At 52.8% G+C, this 12,161-nt stretch overlaps 2 protein-coding genes across 2 annotated transcripts in view; both read right to left on the reverse strand.

Annotated features, from left to right (window-relative positions):
* SHB (SH2 domain containing adaptor protein B) overlaps positions 1–11,137 on the reverse strand; it is a 138,466-nt gene extending 127,329 nt beyond the window's left edge. The window contains exon 1 of the mRNA XM_047700355.1: positions 9,832–11,137. Within this exon, the coding sequence (XP_047556311.1) occupies positions 9,832–10,548 (717 nt within the window). The 5' untranslated portion in view covers positions 10,549–11,137. The remainder of the gene's footprint in view (positions 1–9,831) is intronic.
* LOC125082987 (translation initiation factor IF-2-like) lies at positions 10,688–11,609 on the reverse strand. Its single transcript, XM_047698892.1, has 2 exons — positions 11,372–11,609; positions 10,688–11,286 (listed from the first exon to the last, which is right to left on the reverse strand). Exons 1-2 carry the CDS (start codon positions 11,607–11,609, stop codon positions 10,688–10,690), a joined length of 837 nt encoding a protein of 278 aa, XP_047554848.1.
* Between the last annotated feature and the right edge of the window lie 552 nt (positions 11,610–12,161).

Genomic DNA, 12,161 nt, shown 5'->3' on the forward strand with positions numbered 1-12,161 from the left:
CAAGTCCTCAGCAAAGCCCTCTGAGACCCCACTTAAAATGGCATCACACCCCAAACTCAGGCCCACCCTAGCCTCTTTATCCGGCTCTACCTCTCTTCACACTTCAGACACACTATCTTCCTATCTGACATTTGCTTGACTCCTCTCATAAAGGAGCAAACTCAGGGGAGCACAAAATTACAACCCCAAGATCAAGAGTTGCATGCCCTACCCAATGAGCCAGCCAGGTGCCCCCAGGGAGCACACATTTTTATCGGTTTTGTTCACTACTGTATCCCTAGCACCTCCATAGAACACCCAGCACCATAGCAGCGCTCAGTAGTGCCTGCTGAATGAATGAATGAATGAACGGGGAGAAAGGTCTTGGTATAAGTTCTCATGGCCCATTTGAGGACTTAGGGTCCAGCCTGCAAGTGAAGGCCCAGCAGTGGGCCAGTGTTATCCACTTCTCCCCACTTCACCCACCTGTCAAGTCACTTCTCCTCTCATGGACCTTGGGAAGCCCCTTTCTGACCATCATTCTTAAGTCCCGCTTGGAAAACACAGGGTGTGAGTCGTTCCCCAGGGCCCTGACTCATTCTCTCTCCATTCCTTGGACCCACCTCCAAGATCCTTCCTCTACAGCATAATGGGAAATCCAGAGAGGGCTCCCCTTGGAGAAAATGGAAAGGAACTGAATGATTTAGAGGAAAATTCAATTCTTCCTGGCTCAGCAGTTGAGAAAGCGAAAAACTCTCAGGAAGCTAGTGCCTCTGAAAGTGAAACATTAATAGAAATATTACTGGAAAATACCAAACAGGAAGAGAAGGAAAATTCCATTGTGGAAGCAAAGTCCTCTGTCGATGCTCCTTAATGGTCTCAGTAAAGTATTTCAGAATCAAAACATGGAAAGAACCGGAAATCAATCAGGCTGTCACCCTTCCTGTGGACTGGAGCTTTGGCCAAGCCACCTCCACACCCGCAGCACAAAGGGCAATGGGCTCAGAACAGAAGATCCACAGCCGGGCCACTGGCTCAGCCAGTACCTGCTGTGAAGCAGGGCAGACTCAGTTTCTCCATATGTAAAATGGGCATTATAGCACCTTCCTTACAGACTAACTCTTAAGAAGCAAATTAACTATGGGTATGAAAATGCCCTTAAGTTATGAAATACTTACATAAATGTAGGAATCAGTTGCTCCTACAAGGCTCACAAACGGTATTTCCTTCCTTCCTTTTTTTTTTTTTTTTTTAAGATTTTATTTATTTGACAGAGAGTGAGTGAGAGAGCGCACAAGCAGGGGTAGCAGCGGGAGAGGGAGAAGCAGGCTCCCCATGGAGCAGGAAGCCCAATGTGGGGCTTGATCCTAGGACCCCGGAATCATGATCTGAGCCAAAAGCAGATGCTTAACCAATTGAGCCATGCAGGAGCCCTGAGGGGACGTCTTATAGAGAGTAAGTCTAACCACAAGTAAGGCAAAGGAAATTCAGGCATGAGACTATGCAACCTGATAGGGGATGGCACATGGGCCAAAAACAAAGTCCTGGATCTGGTTCCAAATCTCATCTCTGCCACTTACTGGTGGTATGGACCTTAGACAACTTACTTAACAGCTCTTTGCCTCATATATAAATTGGGAATGACAGCAGCACCTACCTCAAAGGATTTGGTGTGCTGTAGGAGTTAATGCATATGTAAAACACAATGAATAGTGCCTGGCTGAGTATGTGTATTGGAAGCACTGGCTAGTATTACTACGTGGAAAGCTCCCTCAATTGAAGTGACAATGCTTTCTTTACTCAAGTGCCTCCTCCTCCAAGAAGACTTCTCTGCTTCTCTGTTAAAAAAAAAAAAAGCAAACAACAACCGTCTCCCGCCCCCCTTATCCTGCTTCTTCTTTGGCTCCATGGAATCAAGGTTCTGCCCAGAACAGCCCCTGTGCCAGGATGGCTCTCAGCCCACCTACACCACTTTGTTTACTGATAAATTCTGCCATACAGATCTGTATTCTCACCTGCTTCCTGTGTCCTCACCAATAAGCTACTTATAGGCTGGCACTATGAACCCCCGGCTCATCCCTGTACCCACACAGCTCCTGACAATTTGGCAATTTCTCAGTCAACACAGGCCAAAGAGAAGTTACAAAGACAGGGCGGCAGAGACCACAGCAACCTCTATCTCCATCCTACTGGAAACCCATGGCCACCACTCAGAATGCCGACAGGTGGTGCCACCAGCCAGCTAGCATCCCAGCTCTCTGCTTCAAAGCTATAAATCCTGATTTAGTTTCTAGGGCCAAGTCTGACCTCCCACTTCTCCCACAGGCCACTACCTCTTGGCTCTCCCAGCACAAGATGTAAAAGCTCCAAGATAAACCGCCCAGGGGAGCGCTTGACACAGGCAAGTTGAGCTTTGCTAAATGACAGAGGAAGCCACACCTGTTTCAGATTTGCCCTTTAACGCCTATTTTATGGGTTAGAAATGCTTTGGGGGTGGGGAGAGGATAAGGTCAAGTCTTGGAGGTTAAGTCGGGGGAAATCAGTCCTGTTCTGAGATTGTCAGATTAGACGATGGTCACCTGATCTCCTTTTAAGGAAACGGGCTCCTTGTTGATAAGTCCAAGGTGCCATTAGTTTTTTGGGGTTTTTTCCTTAAAACAGCATGCACAGGCTCACCAATCCTTGGAGGAAGGGAATGCTTGGTGTTAGAATGAGAAGACGTGACAGTTACAAGACACACATTTTGTGCAGCTGTCCCTCGAGAAACGCCAACTCTGCGTGCAGAATTTCTCTATAAAATAATTCAAGGGCTGCATTAACATTTCATTTATGGAACTCAGAGGCAGATGGGGGAGGGAGAGAGTAAAGCCAGCTCTGGGGCCTCTTCTGGGGACCACCAAAGCCCAGACTGAAAGGGGTGGGAAATCAGGCAGACGGGTATAAGAAGAGGAACATTAAGTGAAGGAAGGAGACACATAATGCACATTTCAGTAAATATCGGAGCCTTACTATCTCCATTTAAATCACGGAAAATAGTAAATTGATAAAAAATTTAAAAAGCATATGAAATTGGAATTCAGATTGCACAGATGTGATCCTGGCTGTGTCACTTGGTAGCTGTGGAGACGATAAGCACGTCATTAACCTCAAAGCCTCGGTTTCTTTATCTATAAAGTAAGGGCACTGCTACCTATGGTGGATGGATCGCATTGAAGGCCTTGATTAATGGCCTGCCCACATCCCTGCCTTTTGCCGTGTGATTCTGCAACTCCTCCTCTCTTCCTGAATCCTGGCCGGCCTTGTGACTTGCTTTGGTCAACATAATGCAGCAGAAGGGACAGTGTGCCAGTTTCTAGCCTCAAGAAACCTTAAGGGCTTTTGTTTTTTTAGAACACTGCCATGATCATATGAACAAGGCTAGATGGCTGGAGACTGAGAGACCACATGGGACAGAATCCAACGTCTCAGTCAGGACCATCCTAATCTAGCTACACCCAAACATGTAAGAGAGCCCAGCCAGGATCAGCAGGGCTGCACATCCACCCCAAAAAGACTGCAGATTCATGTGTGAGCCCAGCTGAGACCAGAAAAACTATTCAGTTGACTCGTGGGCTTGTGGACAATAATAAAGGCTTATCATTGGGACAGCTGGGTGGCTCAGTTGGTTAAGAGGCTGCCTTGGGCTCAGGTCATGATTCCTGGGATAGAGGCCTTCAGCAGGCTCCTTGCTCAGCAGGGAGCCTGCTTCTTCCTCTGCCTGCTCTTCCTGCCACTTCTCCTGCTTGTGCTCTCTCTTTCTGACAAATAAATAAAGTCATCAAAATAAAATAAAATAAAATAAAATAAAATAAAGGCTTATCATTTAAAGCAGGGGTTGGAATCTATAGACTGTAGGTCAGCTGCCTGTTTTTGTCAATAAAGTTCTTTTTAAAAAAAGATTTTATTTATTTCAAAGAGAGAGTGAGCACATGCACGAGAGAGAGAGAGAGAGAGAGAGAGAGAGAATATGAGCACACACGAGTGCACGTGAGCAGGGGAAGGGGGAGAAGCAGACTCCCCTGCTGAGCAGGAAGCCTGACACGGGGCTCGATCCCAGGGTCCTGGGACCATGACATGAGCTGAAGGCAGTCATGTAACTGACTGAACCACCCAGGCACCCCTGTAAATAAAGTTTTATTGAAACACAGCTATGCCCTTTAAAAGATTGTCTATGGCTGCTTTCCAGCTACAAGGGCAAAGTTGAACAGTTGTGATGAAGACTATCTGGCTTTCAAGCCTAAAATTATTCACTATCTTGCCCTGTAAGAAAAAGTTTGCCAACCCCAAGTTTAACATCACTGAGTGTGGGGTGATTTGTTATGCAGCAATAGCTAACTAATACAGTATCTAGACCTCTTCTGGGGTGACTGTAAGGATTAAATGACCAATTAAGTGGTTAGCATGAAGCCTAGAGAATATTTCTCTTCTGGGTAATCAATGGAGAAAACCAGGTTTGATAAAAGCAGCATTTTTCTCACACAACTTTCAAGGGACAGGACTTCAAAAGAGAAATCTCGCATCCCAAGCCAGACCACAGATACCAACTTTGGCTCTTACCTTTTCCATCTATTAGTTCTTAAGAACTAGAGAATATGCCCATTAACCAAATGGAAACTGACAACTCATGTTTGACTGGGGCTTCAATCAAGCCATGCATCAATGATTGCATGTGAAAAGGCCCAAAAGACCAGTTACAACTCCCCAGCAAGGCACACGAGACACCCTTTCCCCTTTCTGACCCCAATCTCCCTCTGTAATGCCCCTACCACACCTACTCTGCTGAGCCTCCAACCATTCTTTCCCAAGCCTCCAGGCTGTGGCACAAGCTGTTCCATCCCTTCTGCATGGACAGCACCCCCTCCCCACCCCCTACCCTGCCCCATTCCCTGCCTAAGAAATTCCCACTCATCCTTCCAGAGTCTGCCTAAATGTCACTCCCTCCTGACAGGTCTCTTGGACTTCCCAGAGTCAAGGCCTTACCAGCCCTTTGCACACACTTCTGTTTTGGCATTCCTTAGGTCTCCTTAGCTATTATCTGTCTCCCAGACTAGACCTTAAGAAGCTGGTGCTTAACTGCAAACTGAGACGTTTCCTTCTTGGAAAGCTGGCCACCACTTATTCTCTGAATATCCCCGTCTAGCATGCTACTCAGACACTCTTTGCTGAATGTTTAAAAAAGAAAAAAAAGGTTAGGCATGATATTATTCTTTAAGAAACATGTTATTTAACTCAACTGTGTGGATGCTGACAGAATATAAAGTGTTGGTACACATTAGCATATATTTAAAACTCGGGAAACTGATGTCATCATGCATTTTGACTTTCTCAGTTGTGGTAGAAACATTTACTTAATTATGATTAAGAAGAAGAAACAAGAAACAAGACTTCAGCAGAAAACGTAGTGGGATGAGACCTGTTCAGCTGCACAAAGGGAGGAGACTGACCAAGCTACTGGTTTCTTTTGTCACTGTTACTTTTTTATAACAACAACCTGAAAGAATGATATTTCTACTGACAAGTTTCCTTTTCTCTTCCTGGGAGCTTAGGCCCTCATGGTCTCTCACCTGGACTCTAACTGTCCCCTAATCTGACCCAATACCCCCCCCCATTGTGATAGCCCAATCATGGCTCTGAATCTGTCCTGTTCCTCAGCTCACCAGTTACAAGGACTTCCTGTGGGGTCCAAACTCAGCCCCCCACCTATTTGATGTCATCTTTCATTCCCAAGGGAGGCACAGGGCAAGAAAGCTCTGGTTTCCAAGAACACACTCCATCCCGAAGTTCTGTATGTGCATATATATATATATATATATATATATATATATATATATACCTACACACATACATGCATGCAGACTTACATCCACTCATGCACACAGAGCCCTGACACAGAAGTCCTGCCCCCTCCCCTGCACTGAAATTCCATTTCCATCTCTAGATCCAGCTCAAAGCTGCCTCCTAGGTAAAGACCTCATGAAATTCCCCAAGACCAAACCCGGGGGAAACAAATGATGAAGATAGTGTGTGACGATCTTCTCCAGAGACTTAGGCCAGAGATTACTGGCAAGTCTTCTGCAGCCTTCATTCCTTCCCCCTCTTTCACATGATTCTAAAAGGGATAATGCCCAAGACTGGATGCTTTGTAGGGGGGTAGGGGGGTCGGGGGGTGGGGGCTGGAGTGCACGCGCCAGAGAACTCACTGGGAGAATGAAATGATGCCTAAATGCGGAATAGGGAGGCCCGAGGCAGGGCCCCCAAAGATAAACCATAGTGGGACATGGCACTGGAGGCACTGAAAGGATGATCGGTGGACCAAGAGCTTCCACTTCACACCACAGTAACTCCCAACTCAGGCGTGATGTTATAAACTAACACAGGGCCTGGCACCCACACAGTGGGAGTTGGGGGAGGCATTCATCAGCCTCATGGGTTCTTGTCTTATCCCTGACAACTGACAAAAGGAAGCTGGGCCTGAGATTAAGTGGGGCACTAGAAGTGGGTTTTCCTGGGTCCATGGGTGAGGGGTAGAAGGCAGGCTCTGAGGTGTTCAGGACTCGATCTATACAGTATGCCTGGCTTTCCAAAAGCTGTCTGGCTGAAAATAATGTGGAAACCAGGCTGCATTCAGACTGCCTGACCAGGAACAGCACCGGGGAGCGGGGGTTGGCCCCACATGAGTAGACAGCCCTACACAGAGAGCAGAGATGAGGGGATCTAAAGTCTTTGCATCCCAAAGCAGTTCCAACCAGAAGACCCAGGGGGAGGCTTAAGAAGTCACTGCTACATAATGGCCCTCAAAAGTGCTGATACCAGGATCAGCAGCAAAAAAGATCACCTAAGAACTTGTCAGAAACGCACATTCCCAGGACCCACAGTAGGCTAGATGAATCCATTTTAAAGAGCCCTCCAAGTTCCGGTTTGAGAACCACTGCACAGCGTGACTCTTGGTGGCTGCCTCCCCTCTTCCTCATTAGAAAGAACATCTGGTGGCCGAAACTCCTGTCTCTGGATCGGAACAATTTCTCAAAAAATCAAAGGGCTCAAAGTCACAACCCAGTAGGTGAAATGCAGTCAAGAGAGATTAAAAACAAAACAAAACAAAACAAAAAAAAACCACCTCTGTCTGCTCACATCACTTAGCAGCTAAATCCCTTCACTGGCCCTCACTGTGCTTAGCTTCTAAGGTCCTCCCTAACATGGGCCCTGCTGTTCCCCAGGGGTCTGGCACAACTCTAACCTCTCAATGCCAGCCACAGGCACTTTACCGGCATCCCCTCAAGTGTCAGGCTTTCTTTCAGCAGCCAACCACAGCCACGGCCCCTCCCCCCCCACTATGGCCCACCCTGACTTCCCCCACTTCACCCCTCCTGTAACAGCAACCCCATCACAGCACTCATCATCCACACTGCACACTGGGCCATAAAATTCCAGCACCCAGCAGGGGAGGGCACAGAAAAGAGTCATAAAAAATACTTGATGGTGAGGGGCACCTGGCTGGCTAAGTCTGTAGAGCATACAACTCTTGATCCTGGGGTTGTCGGTTTGAGCCCCACAGTGGGTGTAGAGATTATTTAAAAATAAGATCTTAAGGGGTGCCTGGGTGTCTCAGTGCGTTAAGCCTCTGCCTTCCGCTCAGGTCGTGATCTCAGGGTCTTGAGATCGAGCCCCGCATCAGGCTCTCTGCTCGGTGGGGAGCCTGCTACCCTCCCCCCCATCTGCTCTGCCTGCTTGTGATCTCTCTGTCAAATAAATAAAATCTTAAAAAAAAAACAAAAACAAAAAACTTGGGGCGCCTGGGTGGCTCAGTGGGTTAAGCCTCTGCCTTCAGCTCAGGTCATGTTCTCGGGGTCCTGGGATTGAGCCCCGCATCGGGCTCTCTACTCTGCAGGGAGCCTGATTCCTCTCTCTGCTTGCCTCTCTGCCTACTTGTGATCTCTGTCAAATAAATAAATAAAATCTTAAAAAAAAAAAAAAACTTGACGAACAAAGCCAAACTTAAACACACTTGATATTCCAGCTATTATAAGCCTTATCATCCCTCAGTATTGAAATAGTCTTAATTGTAATTAGGGGGGAAAATGTCTACTAAAGTTTTGAAAGTCAGAAAAGAAGACTTTACAAGCGACAGGAGAGAAAGATTTGCCCACCAGGGAGGTGATTGTGGAGTAACCAGCGGGGTACCAGGAGTCTAGCACCATTCACTGGGAATCTCTCCATCTTTACAGGTGGGGCCTTGCTCAAACCAACCATACTGAGGAAAGGCAGAGTCTCCCAAGCCAGCACGAACCTGAGCCATATGTAAGATAGCAGGGAGCCTCTTGGTGTTTTCCTCACACATCAACCAGAAGCCCTTCATCCTGGGGGCTCTCAGAGAAACCTTCCCCTCCTCCAAGACAGCACCTGGGTAGACACCTGGCTCCCAGCTTCTTATAGGAAGCCCTGAGTCCATGCTTCCAAGGTGTGCCCCCAAACTGGCTCAAGGGGGACGTGGGATCCTCCCCTGACGGCCCACTCGGCCTTTAGCAGATCCAGAGGGGAGGGGATACTCTTGGGACCTGGGAGCTCAGAGAGAAAAAGCCAGGCAGAAAAATTAAAAGGAAGGGCATCCCCTTACTTCTCCTGCTTGGAAGACAAAAACATCCCTTTCCAAGCACCAGCTGGCAGGTAGGAGCCTGTCTCCCTCCTGTCTGGACATCCAGTCCTAAAAGGAAGACTATCAGTCTTCCCCAGCCCACGCCTGAGAAAAATTTACCTTTGGGAAAAGGTGGGGGTGATGGGGAGAACAAGAGGGACATCAGCCTGACAGGGCACTGGGCCTCAGATGTAATCAAAACACTGCCTTCCACCATAAGTAGACAGAACAAGTATTATTTGACGGGGGAAGGGAGAGTGCCACAGGAGTGTGAAGGGGGAAGAGAGGGGCCCAGTCTGGCTATATGGGTGTCCTTCAAAGAGGGGGATCAAAATGGCCTAATATATTGGGGGGGGGGTGTCACAAAGTGGTCTTCCTCATTCCTGGGGCTGTATGGGGTGGGATGGGATCAGGAGGAAAGAGGTGAGGATTGGAGGGTGAATCTCCTTCCAGCCGGATGAACTGGTGGAACCCCTTGTGCGCTCTGCGGGAGGAACTGACTTATGGAAGTGGAAAGCTCCCGGAGGCAGAATATTTCAACCGGAAAAGCATGTGTAGGGGTTCCCAGGGCAGCCCCAGTACAAAAGGCCGCTTGGATTTGGAAACCAGGCGCGAGGGGTGGGGCAGGGCAGGGCTTTTAGTAGAATTTACATATATACGTTTAAAGACAGTCGGTCTGGATCTGCCACCAAGAATGCTGTGTAATATCGGGAGAGTCCCTTCCCAGCTCTGGACCTCAGTTTCCCAACCACAGAAGGGTGGGGGATAGTGGGATAAACAAAAACAAAAAACGCTCCTCTAAATCCGTGCCAGCTCTGACTTTCAGACTTTAGGTCTTGGGGGACGGAAGGGCTGGCTGGGTTTTTCTTGGACAAGGCTGGCAGGACGCTCTGGTCAGGTTACTTCCCAAGGAGGACACCTGGCTGTGGGCTCAGAGAGGGGGCGTTTTAGGAGCAGCAGTTAAGAGACTGTGTCAGGGGAAAAAAAAAAAAAAAAGAGGCTGTGTCAGAGGCCGAGGATCCCGGGGGAAAAGCGTGCGATAGGGAAGAACTGGGACGCGGCGTGGGAACCCTTACCCCAGGGTCCTAGCTGGAAGCTGATGAAGGAACCAGAACGTTGCCTCAGTTTCCCCGTGCGCACAGTGGCTCAGGAACCTGGGGTGAGAACAAGGGGTGCCTTACCTTGTCCTTTTTGCCGGCCCCGCTCTCCTCCGCGGCCGAGGCGGCACACTTGTTGAGCAGTTTCTTGCCACCGCAGGCCGTCGGGCTCCAGGTGCGGCCGCCTGAGCAGGCACCCCCCGGGAGGTCTCCGGCACCGCCCGCGGCGCTCTCCACCTTGATGAGGCGGTGCTTCGGAGAGATGTAGCGCACCTCGGCAGGGGTGGCTGGCCGCCGCTCGCTGCTGCTGCGGTAGAGGTGCGGGGAGCCGGAGGACGACGACGAGGACGCGGCAGCCCCTGCGCCCGACGAGGCACAGCAGCAGCCCGCGGCGCCCGACGCGGACGAGGCCGAGAAGGCGCGCTGGCCCCCGCCCGGCTCGCCGCCGCCGCCGCCGCAGTAGTCCAGGCGGCACATGGCGCGCAGTTTGCGCAGCGACGAACCGGGCCCGTTGTAGGGGTCCTCGAAGTCGCGCTCCTTCTGTGCGCGGTAGGCGCGGATGAGGTCGCTCGTGCTGCCGCTGTCGTCGGGCAGCGAGCCCGACGAGGTTGAGAAGCAGGAGGCGGCAGCCGGACCGCAGGACGCCGAGGCGCCCGCCGAGGCCTGCGGCACAGCCTGGGGGGGCTGCGAGGGCCGCTCGCCCCGGCGCCGCTGCTCGCGGTAGTCCGGCCGCGGCGGCTGCGGGGGGCTCTTGGTCTTGCTGTTGCCCAAGCTGAAGTACTTGTTCAGCCACTTGGCCATGGCGAGAGGCCGCCTAGGGCCGCGGCGAGGGAGCCCGGTCCGCCGCCGCGGCCATTCGGGGAGCAGCGCTGCGGCCCAGGTCCCTCGGCGCCCCGGCCCCGGCGGGGGGCGTCCGGGGCGCCCGCTCCCGACGCCAAGTTCAAGTTCTCTCCGCCGCCTCCTGCCGGCCGACCCCGGCTTCCAGCAGCTGCAGCACCGCCCTCCGCCTCTGCCTCTCGCCGCCCGGGCTTCGGCTCTCTCGCCCCTTACGGGCGCGTCTCATGGGATCCCGGCCCTCCGCCCCGCGGACAGCGAAAGGCCCGGGCGCCCCCCAGCCTGGGACGGTCTGGCCGCGCGCTCCGCCGAGGAGCGCTCTCCTGCCCCGTCGGAGCCGCAGCCTCCACCTGGGCCGGGATCTGCGGCTGCTGCGGGAACTTGTCGGCGTCTTTGGCCCCCCTTCTTCCTTCCCGAGAGCGCTGGGGGAGAGCTTGGCCCCGCAGCCGGCGAGCAAGCAAGAGGGAGAGGGAGCGAAGGATGAAGGGAGGCAGCCGGCGCCCGCCCGAGCCGCGCGCCAGTGCCGGTCCCGGCGGCGCCTGCCGATGCCGCCGCTGCTGCCGCCGCCTCCCGAACCGCCGCGTGTGTGACACTCGGGCGGCCAGAGCCCGCCCCGCGCCGCGGCCCCGCCTTCCCTGGGCTCTCGCGCGCGCGCCCCGCCCCCAGCCCGCCCCCGCAGGCCCCGCCCCGCTCCCCCCAGCGAGCCTGGCCACCAGACCGCGGCCTAAGCCCCGCCTTCCTCGTGCCCGGGTCTTCTGCAGGCGCAACTCTCCACCTCAGCACGCGCCACCACCCGCGGCCGCCTCGGCGCCAGCCCCGGGGTGGCGCCGGAGGGCACCGGGGTCCGGCAGCGCTCCTGGCCCCGCCTCGCTCGCAGCCCGCCGCCGCCTGGGACGTGAGGTTGCCAGCGCGAGCCCGCCGCGCGCAGAGGCCAGACCCGTGCGCGTCTCCTGGTCCCCGCGCGCTGTGCGCCTCAGGGACCCACTGTTGGAGGCTGCGGGGAGCGGGGCTGAATTATCTCGGGACATTTCTAGTTTACAGCATGAGCCGCGCGAAGGAAGTGAGGCCCTGGGTCCCCTCCAGGACAGGGTGCCTTATCCCCTTCTTGAAGGGACGGAGACTCGGGTTCAGACCCCACGTGCCCGATCTGCGGAGGAGTCTCTGTGCTAATGAACGTGTTAGCAGTCCAGCTGACGGACGCGGCCTGGAGGGGCGGCCCCGGCCCGGCACCAGTGGCAGCGCCAGGCTGAGGGGAGTCCGGACGCTGGCTCATCTCACCTGTGAGGAAGTGGGGTCTTTAATCCCGCGCACAGCCGACCTGAGTCCCAAAGGAGGGCCGGCCGCCCAAGTGGGCCGGGCTGCCACTTCCCAGTCTGGTGGAGCCGAAATGATGTCATTTCCACCAGTCTCTACTTGGCAACTTAAGATCGTCCTTTGATATTGACCAAAGCTAAGGAAACTGAGGCCGAGGGAGAGGCGCCGCTTACCCAGTGAAGCTTTACCTGGGAGGCGCCAGGCTCCCCGGGGAGCCTGAAGAACTTCCTGGAAAAGAGGTAACTGCCTCTAGAGCGAGTGCTCCT

The sequence above is a fragment of the Lutra lutra genome, chromosome 13, assembly GCF_902655055.1.
Source record: "Lutra lutra chromosome 13, mLutLut1.2, whole genome shotgun sequence".
Lineage (NCBI taxonomy): Eukaryota > Metazoa > Chordata > Mammalia > Carnivora > Mustelidae > Lutra > Lutra lutra.

Coding starts and splice junctions, on each gene's coding strand:
- LOC125082987 (XM_047698892.1), bottom strand. CDS start 11,609: ATGTCCCGAGATAATTCAGCCCCGCTCCCCGCAGCCTCCAACAGTGGG. Junction 11,287..11,371: donor CGCCGAGGCGGCCGCGGGTG/GTGGCGCGTGCT, acceptor TCTGGTGGCCAG/GCTCGCTGGGGGGAGCGGGG.